We start from the raw sequence: 18,806 nt of genomic DNA, 5'->3' as shown, positions 1-18,806 counted from the left end.
GGTCACACCATCCCTCACTGTTACAAGGTTAGTGGGACGGAGAATCTAGAACATACACTTATGCCGCGTACACACGGTCAGACTTTTGACCGTGCAAAAGTCCGCCGTGAACCCGTCGGAAGTCTGACGGACAAAAAAAGTCAGATGGAGGCTACACACGGCCGGACTTTCCGAGAAAAATATCCCGTCTGACTTTTTTTCTCTAACAAAGTCTGACCGTGTGTACGCGGCATTATGTGTGTTATGTTATGTGATCTCACAATATTAAAGCTCTTATTTTGCTGATGATATTTTCTCAAATTTTCTTGGTTTAGGGTGAAGATTTGATAGATATAAAAGTTGAGGTTAAAACAGAAGAAGAAGAGAAGTATGTGAGAAATGATCAGCAGTCTATGGAGGAGGATGGAATAACGGGGACATTTATAGAGGAGGACACTCCTACAGAGATCAGCACAGGTGGGTCATTAACACTAAATCCATTCCTCCACCCATACTGCTCACTGATTGGTCCAGAGTAGGGCAGGAACCCATTTACTAGTTACCTTGAGGGAGGAATTGTAAGATCCTCAGAGACAAAGCTGCCTGATGTGGGCGGAGTCCTGGTTTAGGGGAACCAATCAGCTCATGTCTAGTAATAATCTTTGTATTTCTATTTTAGTAGATGGACGGGAGATGAGGAAAACCTCAGAGGATTGTCTCACTTTGTCTCCAGACTGTAAAGTAGAAGATGAGGACATCACACAGTATAGTCCAGGAGAAAACCCGACTACCTCAAATGTCCATCCGGCACCACACAGTGTAGATGGACCATCGTATTCCTCTTATCCTGAGGAACCTCAGACTGTGCGGGACGGTGCCGGACCATCGTATTCCTCTTATCCTGAGGAACCTCAGACTGTGCGAGACAGTGCCGTCCTTCCAACAGATAAGAGGTTTTCCTGTACTGAGTGCGGGAAACGTTTCCGTTTTAAATCTGGTCTTAATGTTCATAAAAAATCTCATACAGGTGAGAAGCCACATTCCTGTTCTGAGTGCGGGAAATGTTTTGTCCAAAAATCAGATCTTGTCACACATCAGAGGTCTCACACGGGGGAAAAGCCGTATTCCTGTTCTGAGTGCGGGAAATGTTTTGCAAAAAAAGCACGTCTTGTCATACATCAGAGGTCTCACATGGGAGAGAAACCCTATTCCTGTCCTGACTGCAGAAAATGTTTTTCAGATAAGTCCTCTTATAATAGACATCTGAAATATCACAGGGGAGAGAAGCCATATTTCTGTCCTGAGTGTGGGAAATGTTTTTTAGACAAGTCCAATCTTTACAGACATCAGAGATATCACACGGGGGAGAAGCCACATTCCTGTGCTGAGTGCGGGAAATGTTTTTCGGATAAGTCCAGTCTGTATATTCATCAGAGATCGCACACAGGGGAGTATCCGTTTCCCTGTTCTGAGTGCGGAAAATGTTTTTCAGTTAAGTCACATCTTTCTTTACATCAGAGGTCTCACACGGGTGAGAAACCGTATTCTTGTCCTGAGTGCGGAAAATGTTTTTCAACCAAGTCACATCTTTACAGACATCAGAGATCGCACATGAAGGAAAAGCCACTTACCTGTTCTGAGTGCGGAAAATGGTTTTCAGATAAGTCCAGTCTTTATAATCATCAGAGATTGCACACAGGTGAGAAGCCGTATTCCTGTCGTGAGTGCGGAAAATGTTTTTCAAGTAGGTCCAGTCTTTCCTATCATAAGAGGTCACACACGGGTGAGAAGCCGTATTCCTGTCCTGAGTGTGGGACATGTTTTGCACAGAAGTCAGAACTTGTCAGACATCAGAGATCTCACACGGGTGAGAAGCCGTATTCTTGCTCTGAGTGCAGGAAATGTTTTTCAGTTAAGTCGCATCTTGACAGACATCAGAGGTTGCACACGGGGGAGAAGCCGTATTCCTGTCCTGAGTGCGGGAAATGTTTTGTCCAAAAATCTGATATAGTCATACATCAAAGATCTCACACGGGTGAGAAGCCGTATTCTTGTCCTGAGTGCGGGAAAGGTTTTTCCAGAAAGTCCTATCTTTATAGACATCAGAAATCTCACATGGGGGAGAAGCCACGTTCCTGTCCTGAGTGAGGGAAATGTTCCTCAGTGAAGTCCAGTCTTCCTGTACATCAGGGGTCCCACACAACCCTCGAGGTGTATTAGTGCCTTGAGTGTGGGAAATGTCTTATATATATATAAATGTTGCTGGACATGTGGGGAAGAAGCACACCCTGATATACAGTGCCTTGCAAAATTATTCACCCCCCTCACCATTGGCTTTTTGCCTATGTTGTTACATTACAGCCTTTAGTTCAATGTTTTTTTTTTTTAATCTGAATTATATGTGATGGATTAGAACACAAGAGTCTAAGTTGGTGAAGTAAAATTAGAAAACTATATACATAAAACGTTTTTTCCAGAAATAAAAAAACTGATAGGCCCGGATTCACGTAGCACTTACGCCGACGTATCTCGAGATACACAGCGTAAGTGCACATATGCGCCGTCGTTTCTATGCGCCTGACTCTAAAAGCAAGATACGCCCGAAAATTGGCTTCATCCGACCAACGTAAGTTTCCTACGCCGTCGTCCCATTGATTTACGATTCGAATATGCAAATGAGTGAGATACGCCGATTCACTTGCGCCCGGCGCATTAATATACGCGGTTTACGTAAGTCGTACGTCCGGCGTAAAGTTATTCCCCATCTAGGAGGCGCAACTCATGCGAAGGTATGGACCAGGGAACAGCCGTCGTATTTTACGTTGTTTACGTAGTACGTGAATAGAGCTGGGCGTAGGCGATTCAAGTCGTAGGCAGTGATTCGACGTATCTTAGGCAGTTGTTTCGACGTGATTCTGAGCATGTGCACTGGGATAGCGTCCACGGGACGGTACATGCGCCGTAAGTTAATCGTATCTTTATGACGCTTAGTCCATCATTTACATGGGGTCACGCCTCATTAGCATGGCTCACGCCCACTGCCACTTACGCCGAGGGAACCCAGCGTAGATTTGGGAGCAAGTGCTTTGTGAATACTGTGCTCGCCGCTCTGCGCTTTGTCGGCGTAGCGTATATTCGATACGCTACGCCGGCATAACTATGCGCCAAGGTATGTGAATCCAGGCCATAATTGGCATGTGCTTAAGTATTCACCCCCTTTGTTATGAAGCCCATAAAAAGCTCTGGTGCAACCAATTACCTTCAGAAAGTCACATAATTAGTGAAATGACGTCCACCTGTGTGCAATCTAAGTGTCACATGACCTGTCATTACAGAGACACACCTTTCTGAAAGACCCCAGAGGCTGCAACACCTAAGCAAGAGGCACCACTAACCAAACACTGCCATGAAGACCAAGGAACTCTCCAAACAAGTAAGGGACAATGATGTTGAGAAATACAAGTCAGGGTCAGGTTATAAAAAAAAAAATATCCAAATCTTTGATGATCCCTCGGAGCCCCATCAAATCTATCATAACCAAATGGAAAGAACACGGCACAACAGCAAACCTGCCAAGAGACGGCCACACACTAAAACTCACGGACCCGGCAAGGAGGGCATTAATCAGAGAGGAGCACAGAGACCTAAGGTAACCCTGGAGGAGCTGCAGAGTTCCACAGCAGAGACTGGAGTATCTGTACATAGGACGACAATAAGCCGTACGCTCCATATAGTTGGGCTTTATGGGGGAGTGGCCAGAAGAAAGACATTATTTTCAGCATAAAACAAACTGGCACGTTTTGAGTTTACGAAAATGTATGAAGGAAGGTGCTCTGGTTTGATGAAACTAAAGTTGAACTTTTTGGCCATCAAAGAAAACGCAATGTCTGGCGCAAACCCAACACATCACATCACCCAAAGAACACCATCCCCACTGTGAAACATGGTGGTGGCAGCATCATGCTGTGGGGATGTTTTTTTTAGCAGTCGGGACTGGGAAACTGGTCAGAGTTGAGGGAAAGATGGATGGTGTTAAATACAGGGATATTCTTGAGCAAAACCTGTACCACTCTGTGTGTGATTTGAGGCAAGGACGAAGGTTCACCTTTCAGCAGGACAATGGCCCCAAACACACTGCTAAAGCAACACTTGAGTGGTTTAAGGGGAAACATGTAAATGTGTTGGAATAGCCTAGTCAAAGCCCAGACCTCAATCCAATAGAAAATCTGTGGTCAGACTTAAAGATTGCTGTTCACAAGCGCAAACCATCCAACTTGAAGGAGCTGGAGCATTTTTGCAAGGAGGCGGAATGGGCAAAAATCCCAGTGGTAAGATGTGGCAAGCTCATAGAGACTTATCCAAAGCGACTTGGAGCTGTGATAGCTGCAAAAGGTGGCTCTACAAAGTATTGACTTAAAGGGGGTTCTTGTTATAGTTATGCATATTTACTTTTTCAGTTATTTCTTGTTTGCTTCACAATAAAAAAAAATCTTCAAAGTTGTGGGCGTGTTCTGTAAATTAAATCCTCAAACAATCCATGTTAATTCCAGTTTGCGAGGCAACAAAAACAAAAAAATGCCAAGGGGGTGAATACTTTGGCAAGGCACTGTACACCTCAGATATACTCCAGGGCTGATCTTCATCATGTAAGAAACAGTCGATAAGGAGATCAGAGATCACCAAAGACATGGATGAAGTCTTGGCCATTGATAGCAGGATACAAATGGAGTCATTACCTCTCATTGGCTGAGTACATTATGTGGTATGAACTCCTGCAAGAGGTCTGTTTTCTCAAGACGTCTTCCGGGACGAAACACGTTAAACACACCACTTAAAAGGTGGTCCTCTAGGCCTTTTAAAATAAAAATTGAGTCATTACCTCTCATTGGCTGAGTACATTTTGTGGTGGAAGAGTTCAAACACTTACATGTTTTCTTTTAAAAAATTATATGGACAAATGTGACACGCATTTGTCCAGCCGTAATTAATAATCCATGATATGACTAATACAGTGGTTTCCTATAATCGTCATCGCCATCTAGTGGCCGTAATAATGTTCTATTGCTAGTTGTCCAATTGAGGTATTTCAGGAAATATTATGGCCACTAGATGGAGCTGCTGATCATGGGAAATCACGGTGGTCTTTTAAATTTGCCCAGAAATTGTCACGGTGACAGATTCTCTTTTATTAGACATCAGGAGTCTTTTAGACCCCCCATGTATCTCCTGTCCTCCACTGAAGCTGATGAAGAGCAAATTGTGTTCTATTTGCAGCTTCTCCAGCCACAGTGGTGAGGAATGATGGTGCTAACCCTGGAAGTGACATAATGCACATTGCTTCTGGGTTCGTTCTATCTAGAGGTGATCAGAGAACAGAGATTCACTGCTCTCCTTCCCCTCTACCTGGTGTCACCCACCAAGCTGGTGCTGGGCCTGAAGTTGGGATATCGGAGCCTAAGAAACATTCTTTAGTTCTATCTAGGGGTGATTAGAGAACAGAGGTTCACTGGCTTCCCTCTCCCCTACCCGGCGGCCCCCACCATGCCGGTGATGGGCCTGCAGGTGGGATAGCAGAGCCTAAGAAACATGACGGGGTGGCCCATCGAAGCCACTCGGCATCATTGTGCAAAGCTCTCCCTGTGGCGATGTCTGAAAGCGCACTTATTCTTCACCAGAATGTTCCAGAAGGGTACTGCTGGTCTCTGTGACAAATGACTCCACCATTGTAGGTAGGTTGGGGAAGGTTTCCCTGAACATCGTAATTTGGTGTTTTGGCAATTTCCACCATTGGTCATGCCTGCAAAATATCTAATCCTCGTGATTGCCGACACTCTGCTACCGGACTGGTAATATCCTATATTTCCATAACCAGGAATGAGATGTGGAAGGATCCATATTGTGTCCAATCATGAAGCAGATTTCTAGCCTCGCTCACAGCTTTACTTGGACCGCCCTTGTCATGTTTGTTGGGCTCTGCTATCCCATCTGCAGGCCCATCACGGGCCTGGTGGGTGCCACGAGGTAGAGGAGAGGAAAGCCAGTAAACCTCTGTTCTCTGATCACCCCTAGATAGAACGAACCCAGAAGTAATGTGTATTATGTCACTTCCAGGGTTAGAACCATCATTCCTCCACTTTGGCCAGAGAAGCTGCAAATAGAGCACAATCTGCTCTTTATTATACACAATTTATATAGCGCCAACAGTTTACACAGCGCTTCATCAGTTTCAGTGGAGGACAGGAGATACATGGGGGTGGTCTAACAGACTCCTGATGTCTCATAGAGGAGAATCTGTTACCGTGACAAATTCTGGCCATATTTAAAGGACCACAGTCATCTCCTATGATCGGCAGCTCCATCTAGTGGGCACACAAAAAGCTGTAGCCATTTTGTTCAGGATTCATAGGTCAGCCATGACAGTCCTGCAAAGCAGTTATACATTGCAGCATTGATCTTAAACCCTCCCTCCTCCTTTAATTCAAGGAATCCATAGGCTTAACTTTAGAACACTTCAAAAGAGCCGTTATCTCAACTTGGAGACATCAGAAACCAGGCGTAGGCCCGTGCAGAGCTATAAAACAGCTAATTGAGTCCTGGCAGGATGTCTGTGTCTGCTATCCAGGCCTATCGTAAAACTAAAACCAGAAAGTTATTTCAAGGGTTCCTCTGTGTTGAAAAGTTGCATGAAATGTGGAATATCTGGGTGGAATAATCTCCAGACGACTAGCAAATATCACACTAGACAATTGATCCCTCATTTGGTTAGTAGAGCCATGTCTATAGGCCCCTCCAGGGGTTGATTATCTGGGCTCCTAGGTGCTGTGTTTTATTACTGAGCCTTTCGCTGGAGTTTGTATGGTGTAAATCCTGTAATCCAGTGGGTACGGCAGATCAGAGCTCATCAATTTGTGTTGTTGTCTTAGTTTTTATTTATTTTCTTTTGGTTATGTTTTTGTTGTGTGCTGAGCTGGGGTATGCCCAAGAGGCTCTGTTTTGTACTTTGAACTGAAAATTGCAATAAAAATGATAAAAAAGAATAAAAAAAAGAATACATAGCATGCCATAAAAGTATACAAGGCCTTTTGTGCCGAAACGCGTTAGTTTGGACTGTTCTTACACTGTTCCTGTATGTAGCAATAAAGACTTTTCATTTGAATTACTGGAGATGCCGACCACCTTCTTTTCTGAAGGATACTCTGAACTAAATGGTATTGGAAAAGACAATCTGAGCAGAAGTGACCCTTAAGAAACCTCTGCCCACTTCAAAACTTAACACGATTCATAAACCAAAGCACCCTGTCCATGTTGAGGGCAAACAGCCTGGTATGGTTCAGAAAGAGGGACGCTGGATCGTCCCCTCCCTTTCCTGGCCTGCCAGACTGCATGCTCAGATAAGGGTCTGGTATGGATTTTGGGGGGGGGGGGCACGCCATTTTATTTTGGCGTGGAGTTCCCCTTAAAATGTATGCCAGACCCAAAGGGCCTGGTATGAATTTTGGGGTGAGGATCCCCCACGCTGTTTTTTTTTTTTACATTTTCGGGTTGTGTTCCACTTAAAATCTATACCAGACCCAAAGGGCCTGGTGTGGATTTTGGGGGGAACCCCACACCTTTTTATTTCCTTAATTATGTCATAGGGTTTGCCTCAACCACTTCAATACACTGTATTATATACTCTGCACTATATACTCTCCATTGTATTATATATTCTGGGCCAGATTCACAAAAGAGATACGACGGCGTATCTCCTGATACGCCGTCGTATCTCTGTTTCTATCTATGCGCCTGATTCATAGAATCAGTTACGCATAGATATCCCTAAGATCCGACAGGTGTAATTGTTTTACACTGTCGGATCTTAGGATGCAGTACCGCGGCCGCCGCTGGGGGGAGTTTGCGTCGTAAACCAGCATCGGGTATGCAAATTAGGAGTTACGGCGATCCACGAAGATTTTTCCCGTCGTTACGGCGTCGCTAGTGTTAGATTTCCGTCGCAAAGATAGGGCTGCTTTAACAAAGTGTAAAGTTACTCCACCATGTTAAAGTATGCCCGTCTTTCCCGCGTCGCTTTCGAATTTTTTTAAAAAAAATTATTTTTCCCGGCGCAAGTCTTTTTTACCCGTCGCGATTCACAAAACGTCGGCGTGTCGTAATTTCACGCAAAGCCCCATTCGATTGGGCCCGCCTTGCGCCGGACCTGTTTACGATACACCGCCGCAAATTTCCAGGTAAGTGCTTTGTGGATCGGACACTAACTTGGAAAAATTGCGGCGGTGTAACGAAAACGGGTTAAGTTACGTTGCGCCGCCGGACTGTGAATCTGGCCCACTACACTGACTGCACTATATACTCTGCACTGTATTATACATACTACACTATATACTCTCCACTGTATTATATATACTACACTGACTGCACTTTATACTCTGCACTGTATTATACATACTACACTATATACTAAAATACCAAATTTTCAGTCATGATAAAAAAGGACAGTTACATTGACGTGTATTTACTGTCCTTTGAAAAAACTTGCCATCAGTACCATCTGCCCCAAGCACAATGGGCCCGGTGCCAAGGCTGCGAGGCAAGGCCCTGGATGCTTATATCGAATTGCCAGTGGAGCAGGACAATGATTATGAGGCCATAAAGGCTGCGATCATAAAAAAGTATCAGTCAACCCTGGAAGTGCACCGGAAAAGATTTAGGCCTCCTGAGCTGCTCTAGTGTTTGGTCTGTCTGCAGTGCTGCCTCAAAAGTGGAACAAGAAGTCCCAGCAATCAGTCCTGTGGCAAACAAAGACAGCTGCTGAGGCTCAATAAACATATGACGGTATCCAGAACGGCCGCTCTCGCAGGGCACGCAGCGTGGCCGTGCTGTGTTGCTAGGACACGGCGCCACCCCGACCTTCAGCATGGGAAAGCCTGTACACCATCACCCGGTCTGCAGCAGGCCCGAGGCTGATACAGTTTTAGACCTGCTACCTGACACCAGGGAGGTAGACTCCGAACTCCTGATAAACTCTTACCCCCATGCAGGTACCTGGGCTGAAGAGAGTGCTGGCAGTGCATGGTAGCAGGTTTACGGGAAAATCTGTGAGGATGCACCTCACTGTCCACCAGGTGGACGCAGGGGCACATCCTCCCATTAAACAGTCCACCTATAACATCTCTCTGGAGGTGCTGGCCGATATGAAAGGGAAGGTGGAGGAAAATCTGAAGCTGGGATGATTAAGAAGTCCCACAGTGCCTGGGCGTCCCCAGGGTTCCTGGTCCCCAAAAAGGATTAGACGACCAGTTTCTGTGTACATGAACATACACACAGCACAAGGCCGTTTTTCTCTGGGCTGCAGTTCCTCTGAGCTCCACAAGATGGTGATCTCACTTCTACCCAGACAAGAAGTCTCTATGGAAGACAGGAAGTGATGTCAGGTACAGACAGGAAGCGATGTCAGGTATAAATAAGAATTTTCGGGTGAGAGGTGAGTCAGGAGGAAGTGGAGAGAAGACGTTGTTGGAACAGTGGCAGCAGAGGAGGTAATAAGATCTTATCTATTTACACCCAATAACCCCGTCATGTCCGTCCCCTTCCTCCATAGTCACTGTGACGTTTTTTTTATCTCCAGTAGATGATGATACACACATATATAGTGTGGAGACCTAGATTATACCCTTCATGGTCAGAACATTTCCTCACCTATGGGGCCGAAACATTCCCTTCATTTTGGAGATAAATTCTAGTGATATGTTCCTCTAAACCAGGGATATGCAATTAGCGGACCTCTAGCTGTTGCAGAACTACAAGTCCCATGAGGCATAGCTAGACTCTGACAGCCACAAGCATGGCACCCAGAGGCAGAGGCATGATGGGTCTTGTAGTTTTGCAACAGTTGGAGGTCCGCTAATTGCATATCCTTGCTCTAAACAAACAACACTGGGCTAGATTCAGATAGATTACGCGGATCTAAAGATCCGCGTAATCTATCTGATTTACGATCCGCCGGCGCAAGTTTGAGAGGCTAGTGCTATATTCAGAAAGCACTTACCTCAAAACTTGCGGCGGCGTATCGTAAATCCCCCGGCGGAATTCAAATTCCGCGGCTAGGGGGAGTGTAGTATTTAAATCGGGCGTGTCCCCGCGCTGATTTAACTGCGCCATCCGCATTGCTCCCAATGACGTCGCTAGGACGTCATTGGTTTCGGCGTGAGCGTAAATTACGTCCATCCGTATCTGCGAACGACTTACGCAAACAACGTAAAAGTTCAAAACTCGGCGCGGGAACGACGGCCATACTTAACATAGGATACGCCGCATATAGCAGGGGTAACTATCCGCCGGAAAAAGCCGAACGCAAACGACGTAAAAAAAAAGCGACGGGCGGTCGTTCGTTTCTGAATCGGCGGATCTCCTCATTTGCATATTGGGCGCGAGTAAAACACGAAACGCCACCTAGCGGCCAGCGGGAGATTGCAGCCTAAGATCCGACGGTGTAAGTCACTTACACCGGGCGGATCTTAGGGAGATCTATGCGTAACTGATTCTATGAATCAGTCGCATAGATCCGACCGTCGGATCTCAGAGATACGACGGCATATCAGAAGATACGCTGTCGTATCTCTATCTGAATTTGCCCCACTGACAATTAATAAACAAGACAATGACCATACATGGCCTACAATAGGCAATTGTTAAACCACACAGGCAGATTAACCCCTTCAGGGTCAGAACGTTCCCCCAGTTACGGGGCCGGAACATTGTCTTGTCACCTCATAAGTCTATACAAGGGATCTCCAAACTACGGCCCTCCAGTAGTTCAGGAATTGCAAGTTCCACCATGCCTAGTCATGTCTGTGAATGTCAGAGTTTTACAATGTCTCATGGGACGTGGAGTTCCGCAACAGCTGGAGGGCCTGTAGTTTGGACATCCCTCGGCTATACTAACGGACTATATGTCTTTTATAAGTGGCGTGGGATGTTTTTTTTGGGGGGGGGGATTGTAATATGTATGTCCTTATTTTCAAAGATTCAGATAGAAAGAAAGAAAGAAAGAAGGAAAATGTCATTTGTAGAAAGAATGTCCTGAAATCAATTGTTTCCATATTGATCCAAGTCTCAGATATTCATTCACACCATCCCCCACCATGATCAGGTAGATGGGTAATAATCACTGATAGGATTTAAACACAAACATGTTTATATATTCAGAGTGGTAACATCGGGGATGATGATAATAAAAAGAAGAGGATGAGGAGTATGGTGTGATGAAGGAGCTTTCTGAAGGACATCACGATGGAGCAATCAAGTAACAGAAACCCACCGAAGAGATGTCCCCGTCCTCTGTATTCCCGGGATTCCACACCGGAAGGTCACACCATCCCCCACCATCATCAGGTAGATGAGTGACAATTATGAATAGTTATTATTTATACACAATCATGTTTGTTACAATAAATGTTTTATTATATATTCAGAGCGGAAACCTTGAGGATTATAATAGTGTTATTAAAGAAGAGTACAAGGAAGAGGACGAGGAATATGGTGTAATGAAGGAGCTTTCAGGACACAAGGATATGATGGAGCCGCCTAATACCAGGAACCCACCCGTCCTCTGTATTCCCGGGATTCCACACAGGAAGGTCACACCATCCCCCACCATCATCAGGTAGATGAGGAACAATCACTGATAGTATCATTAGGATCTGTACATTATCTGCATTGTTACCATTGATGTCATTTTTATTCTATATTCAGAGTGGAAACCTGAGCGATCCTAAAGTTGATGTTAAAGAAGAGATAAAAGAGGAGGATGATGAGGATGGGGGGATGGAGGAGTTTCCTAAAGGACACAAAGATCTGTACCAGGACACCATGGTGGAGTCATCCAGCTACAGAAACCCACCAGAGAGATGTCCCCGTCCTCTGTATTCCCGGGATTCCACACAGGAAGGTCACACCATCCCTCAATATTGCAAGGTTGGTGGGACGGAGAATCTAGAACATACACTTATGCCGCGTACACAAATATTCGATGTGAGCTTGTTGTCAGAAAATCCGACCGTGTGTTGGCTCCATCGGACATTTGCTGTCGAAATTTCCAGCAACAAATGTTTGAGAGCTGGTTCTCAATTTTTCCAACAACGAAAGTTCTTGTCGAAAATTTTGATCGCCTGTAGCCAATTCCGACGCACAAAAATCCTACGCATGCTCGGAATCAATTTGACGCATTCTTGGAATCATTGAACTTAATTTTTTCTGGGCTCGTCATAGTGTTGTACGTCACCGCGTTCTTGATGTTCGGAATTTCCGACAACATTTGTGTGACCGTGTGTATGGAAGACAAGTTTGAACAAACAATCCGCCTGAAAAAAATCGGAATGTCCGATCGTTACAGTGACTGTGTGGATTTTTTATGTGATGTCACAATATTAAAGCTTTTATCTTACAGATGATATTCTCTCTCATTTTCTTGGTTTAGAGTGGAGATCCAATTGATATAGAATTTGAGGTGAAATCAGAAGAAGAAGAGACGCATGTGAGGGATGATCAGCAGTCTATGGAGGTGGATGGAATAACGGGGACATTTATAGAGGAGGACACTCCTACAGAGATCAGCACAGGTGGGTCATTAACACTAAATCCATTCCTCCACCCATACTGCTCACTGATTGGTCCAGAGTAGGGCGGGGACTGGGTGATATCAGCCTGTAATCCCCTGGTCACTTTCCTGAGCTGTGTTCCCCGTCCTGTATTCCTGTATTTCTCTCGGATAATCTTCCTTCTCTGTGCTGCAGACACAATATATATATCTAGACTGAATTTATGGAGATTCTGGGGTTCAGTGAGAGTCAAATGTTGACTCTCACCATAGGTACCAGTGGCTTGTGTCTTGGGTCTTCTGCCCCATGCCAGGGTATAGCAGGATCTCTATCTTTGCAATTCTCCTGGGGTCACTTGCTGTGTTTTCTTTCCTTGCTGTTCCCGGGTGGAGGGATATGTCTGTGCAGTCTCAGACCCTTGTCACTGTCACTCCTATAAAAGACAGTTCTCGTTGTTTCCTCACTCTCTGACTAAGGTCCATGAATAAAGAAATGATCTGGTAGGAGATCAGAGGAGCCATTTACTAGTTACCTTGAGGGGGGAATTGTAAGATCCTCAGAGACAAAGCTGCTTGATGTGGGCGGAGTCCTGGTTTAGGGGAACCAATCAGCTCATGTCTAGTAATAATCTTTGTATTTCTATTTTAGTAGATGGACGGGAGATGAGGAAAACCTCAGAGGATTGTCTCACTTTGTCTCCAGACTGTAAAGTAGAAGATGAGGACATCACACAGTATAGTCCAGGAGAAAACCCGACTACCTCAAATGTCCATCCGGCACCACACAGTGTAGATGGACCATCGTATTCCTCTTATCCTGAGGAACCTCAGACTGTGCGGGACAGTGCCGGACCATCGTATTCCTCTTATCCTGAGGAACCTCAGACTGTGCGGGACGGTGCCGGACCATCGCATTCCTCTTATCCTGAGGAACCTCAGACTGTGCGGGATGGTGCTGGACCATCGTATTCCTCTTATCCTGAGGAACCTCAGACTGTGCGGGACGGTGCCGGACCATCGTATTCCTCTTATCCTGAGGAACCTCAGACTGTGCGGGACGGTGCCATCCTTCCAACAGATAAGAGGTTTTCCTGTACTGAGTGCGGGAAGTGTTTCTGTTTAAAGTCTGGCCTTAATAAGCATAAAAAAATTCATACAGGCGAGAAGCCACATTCCTGTTCTGAGTGCGGGAAATGTTTTGCAAAAAAAGCACGTCTTGTCATACATCAGAGATCTCACACGGGAGAGAAACCCTATTCCTGTCCTGACTGCGGAAAATGTTTTTCAGACAAGTTCTCTCACAATAGACATCTGAAGTATCACAGTGGAGAGAAGCCATATTTCTGTCCTGAGTGCGGGAAATGTTTTTTAGAAAAGTCCCATCTTTCCAGACATCAGAGATCTCACACGGGGGAGAAACCACATTCCTGTACTGAGTGCGGGAAATGTTTTTCAGATAAGTCCCATCTTTATAGTCATCAGAGTTTGCACACAGGGGAGTATGCGTTTCCCTGTTCTGAGTGCGGGAAATGTTTTTCATTTAAGTCACATCTTTCTTTACATCAGAGGTCTCACACGGGTGAGAAACCGTATTGCTGTCCTGAGTGCGGAAAATGTTTTTCAGCCAAGTCGCATCTTTACAGACATCAGAGAACGGAAATGGGGGAAAAGCCACTTACCTGTTCTGAGTGCGGAAAATGTTTTTCAGAAAAGTCCAGTCTTTATAGTCATCAGAGATTGCACACAGGTGAGAAGCCGTATTCCTGTCGTGAGTGCGAAAAATGTTTTTCAAGTAGGGCCAGTCTTTCCTATCATCAGAGATCTCACACGGGTGAGAATCCCTATTCCTGTCCTGAGTGTGGGAAATGTTTTGTGAGGAAATCAGAACTTGTCAGACATCAGAGGTCTCACACAGGCGAGAAGCCGTATGCATGTTCTGAGTGCGGGAAATGTTTTTCAGTTAAGTCGCATCTTGTCACACATCAGATGTCGCACACAGGTGAGAAGCCATATTCTTGTCCTGAGTGCGGGAAATGTTTTTGTAGAAAGTCCTATCTTTATACACATCAGAGGTCTCACACGGGTGAGAAACCGTATTCCTGTCCTGAGTGTGGGAAATGTTTTTCTCAAAAGTCCGTTCTTAATAGACATCAGAAATCTCACACGGGGGAGAAGCCACTTCCCTGTCCTGAGTGAGGGAATTGTTCCTCACTGAAGTCCTGTCTTCCTGTACATCAGGGGTCCCACACAACCCTTGGGGTGTATTAGTGAGTGCGGGAAATGTCTTGTATATGAATGTTGCTGGACATGTGGGGAAGAAGCACACCCTGATATACACCTCAGATATACTCCATGGCTGATCTTCATCATGTAAGAAACAGTTGATAAGGAGATCAGAGATCACCAAAGACATGGATGAAGTGTTTTCCATTGATCACAGGATAAAAATGGAGTCATTACCTCTCATTGGCTGAGTACATTTTGTGGTGTAAACTCTTGCAAGAGGTCTGTTTTCTCAAGTCGTCTTCCGGGGGCAAAACGCGTTAACCCCGCCACTTAAAAGGCAATCCTCCTAGGCCTTTTAAAATAAAAATGGAGTCATTACCTCTCGTTGGCTGAGTATGTTTTTTGGTGGAAGATTTCACCGGGGGAAAAAAAGGTCTTCTTTTTCAAAACGATCTGGACAAATGTGACGAGCATTCGTCTAGCCATAATTAATAATCCACAATATGACTAATACAGTGGTTTCCTATGAGCATGATCGCCATCTAGTGGCCGTAATAATGTTATATTTCTATTTTTCCAATTGAGGTATTTCAGGAAATATTATGGCCATTGAAAGGTTCTCTTTTATGAGACATCAGGAGTCTTTTAGACCCCCCATGTATCTCCTGTCCTCCATTGAAGCTGATGAAGAGCAAATTGTGTTCTATTTGCAGCTTCTCCAGCCACAGTGGTGAGGAATGATGGTGCTAACCCTGGAAGTGACATAATGCACATTGCTTCTGGGTTCGTTCTATCCAGGGGTGATCAGAGAACAGAGATTCACTGGTCTCCTTCCCCTCTACCTGCTGGTGTCACCCACCAAGCTGGTGCTGGGCCGGAAGTTGGAATATCGGAGCCTAAGAAACATTCTTTCGTTCTATCTAGGGGTGAATAGAGAACAGAGGTTCACTGGCTTCCCTCTCCCCTACCCGGCGGCACCCACCATGCCGGTGATGGGCCTGTAGGTGGGATAGCAGAGCCTAAGAAACACGACGGGGTGGTCCATCGAAGCCACTTGGCATCATTGTGCAAAGCTCTCCCTGTGGCGATGTCTGAAAGCACACTTATTCTTCGCCAGAAGGGTACTGCTGGTCTCTGTGACAAATGATTCCGCCATTGTAGGTAGGTTAGGGAAGGTTTCCCTGAACATCGTAATTTGGTGTTTTGGCAATTTCCACCATTGGTCATGCCTGCAAAATATCTAATCCTCGTGATTGCCAACACTCTGCTACCAGACTGGTAATATCATATATTTCCATAACCAGGAATGAAATGTGGAAGGATCCATATTGTGTCCAATCATGAAGCAGATTTCTGGCCTCGCTCACAGCTTTACTTTGACCGCCCTCGTCATGTTTGTTGGGCTCTGCTATCCCATCTGCAGGCCCATCACGGGCATGGTGGGTGCCACCAGGTAGAGGAGAGGGAAGCCAGTGAACTTCTGTTCTCTGATCACCCCTAGATAGAACGAACCCAGAAGTAATGTGTATTATGTCACTTCCAGGGTTAGAACCATCATTCCTCACCACTGGCTGGAGAAGCTGCAAATAGAGCACAATCTGCTCTTCGTTTTTACTATTATTATTATTATACAGTGGAACCTCGGATTACGAGCATAATCCGTTCCAGGAGAATGCTCGTATTCCAAAATACTCGCGAGTTTCCCTTATTGAAGTCAATGGAAACAAAAAAAATGGCATGCAATACCGCATGCGGCCAGAGGTGGGGGGCATCGGAGAACTTTGGAAAGGCCAGAGGACACCTCGGCAAACCTCAGAAAATACTCCGTTCCCAAGATTCGCTAAGGTCAGCTGAGCTGTGCTCGGGCCTTTTCGTGCATTTCCGAATGGTGCAGATCGGTGCCATTCGGCTCTGCCACCCCCCCCCTCAGACTAAATGCGCTACTGCACACCGCTTTGGCCTGAATCGTGCTCGTTTTGTGAGACAACACTCGCAAACCGAGTTACGATTTTTAAAAATACAGTGCTCGTATTGCGAAAAATGCTCGTTATCCGTGTTACTAACCGAGGTTCCACTGTACATGATTTATATAGCGCCGGTTTTACGCATCGCTTCATCAGCTTCTGTGGAGGAAAGGAGATAGATGGGGGGGGGGATGTCTAACAGACTCCCGATGTCTCATAAAGGAGAATCTGTCACTGTGACAAATTCTGGTCATATTTAAAAGACCACAGTGATCTCCTATGATTGGCAGCTTCATCTAGTGGACACACGAAAAGCTGAAGCTAGAGGCCGTTTTGTTCAGGATTCATAGGTCAACCATGACAGTCCTACAGATTACACATTGCAGCATTGATCTTACCCCCTCCCTCCGCCTTTAATTCAAATAAACGTTGTTTCTTCTAGGACATTAAAAATTGTCTTGTGTACGCGGCTTAAGGTATCATGAGTTGTAGATATAGTCATTTTTAGCAGAGGTTCCCTGAGACCAGAAAGTTATTTCAAGGGTTCCTCTGTGTTGAAAAGGTTGAGAAAGGCTGCGATAAAAAGTTGCATAAAATGTGGAATATCTGGGTGGAATCTCCAGACGACTAGCGAGTATCACACTAGACAATTGATCCCTCATTTGGTTAGTAGAGCCATGTCTATAGGCCCCACCAGAGGTGTATTATCTGGGCTCCTAGGTGCTGTGTTTTTCATCACTGAGCCTTTCGCTGGAGGTTGTATGGTGTAAATCCTGTAATCCAGTGGGTATGGCAGATCAGAGCTTACCTTTTTTTGTTGTTGTCTTTTAGCCAGATTCAGAGAGACTTACGACGGCGTATCTTTACGCCGTCGTAAGTCCGAATGAGCGCCGTCGTATCTTTGCGCGCATTCTTAAAATGAGATACGCCTCACTGTTGCTAAGATACGACCAACGTAAGTCTCCTACGCCATCGTATCTTATGTGCATATTTACGCTGGCCGCTAGGGGCGTGTACATGGATTTACGCGTCGAATATGTAAATGAGCAAGATACGCCAATTCACGTACGTACGCCCGTCGCAGTAAGCTACACCGTTTACGGAAGAACATACGACGGCGTAAAGATAAACCACCAAAAAGATGGCGCAGCCCATGCAAGGTATGGACGACCGAACAGCCGTCGTTTTGCGTAAGCGTACGTGAATGGGGCTGGGCGTAGGTTACGTTCACGTCGAAAGCATTGAGTATTTGCGACGTGATTCTGAGCATGCGCCATATCAACGGCCCTCATTTACATGGGGTCATGGTTACTTTACATGTAGCACGCCCACTACCTGCCTAATTTGAATTAGGCGGGGTTACGCTGGGCCATTTTCGCTACGCCGACGTAACTTAGGGAGCAAGTGCTTTGTGAATACTGGCCTTGCCTCACTATGTTACGTCGGCGTAGTGCAAATGTTATCCACTACGCTGAACTAAAGATGCACCCGTCTCTCTGAATCTGGCTATTAGTTTTTATTGTTTTCTTTTAGTCATGTTTTTGTTGTGTGCTGAGCCGGGGTATGCCCAGGAGGCCCTGTTTTGTAGTTTGAACTGAAAACTGCATTAAAACTTATTTTCAAAAAAGAATACATAGCATGCCATAAAAGGATACCCAGAACTATGTTGTGATCAATGCCTTTTGTGCCGAAACGCTTTAATTTTGTACTGTTCTCACAACGTTCCTGTATGTAGCAATAAAGACTTTTCATTTGAATTACTGGAGACGCCGGCTACCTTCTTTTCTGACGGATACTTAGAACTAATTGGGATTGTAAAAGACAATCGGAGCAGAAGTGACCCTTAAGAAACCTCTGCCCACTTCAAAACTTAACACGATTTATAAACTCAGACAGGAACTTGACACATTAATAATAAGTATATATTTGAATGGGGACTTACGGACCAAATCAAGGTCATACATGACTGGGCTAAAACATACAGAAGGGAAGATAGCTGTCTCTCTCCATAATGAGGGCAAGTGGCCTGGTATGGTTCAGGA

At 45.3% G+C, this 18,806-nt stretch overlaps 1 protein-coding gene across 1 annotated transcript; it reads left to right on the top strand.

Moving 5' to 3' along the window:
• The first annotated feature begins 234 nt into the window (after positions 1-234).
• On the top strand, positions 235-18,611 carry LOC120910594 (oocyte zinc finger protein XlCOF6-like). Its single transcript, XM_040322352.1, has 5 exons — positions 235-245; positions 882-2,014; positions 13,734-14,744; positions 15,395-15,530; positions 18,500-18,611. Exons 1-5 carry the CDS (start codon positions 235-237, stop codon positions 18,609-18,611), a joined length of 2,403 nt encoding a protein of 800 aa, XP_040178286.1.
• Positions 18,612-18,806: the final 195 nt, after the last annotated feature.

This window comes from Rana temporaria, chromosome 8, assembly GCF_905171775.1.
Source record: "Rana temporaria chromosome 8, aRanTem1.1, whole genome shotgun sequence".
NCBI lineage: Eukaryota > Metazoa > Chordata > Amphibia > Anura > Ranidae > Rana > Rana temporaria.
Note: the sequence above shows the minus strand (reverse complement) of the source record. Positions and strands in the feature narration are given on the sequence as shown.

Coding starts and splice junctions, on each gene's coding strand:
- LOC120910594 (XM_040322352.1), top strand. Junction 2,015..13,733: donor ACATCAAAGATCTCACACGG/GTGAGAAGCCGT, acceptor AAATTCATACAG/GCGAGAAGCCACATTCCTGT. Junction 15,531..18,499: donor CAGCTTCTCCAGCCACAGTG/GTGAGGAATGAT, acceptor TCCTGTATGTAG/CAATAAAGACTTTTCATTTG.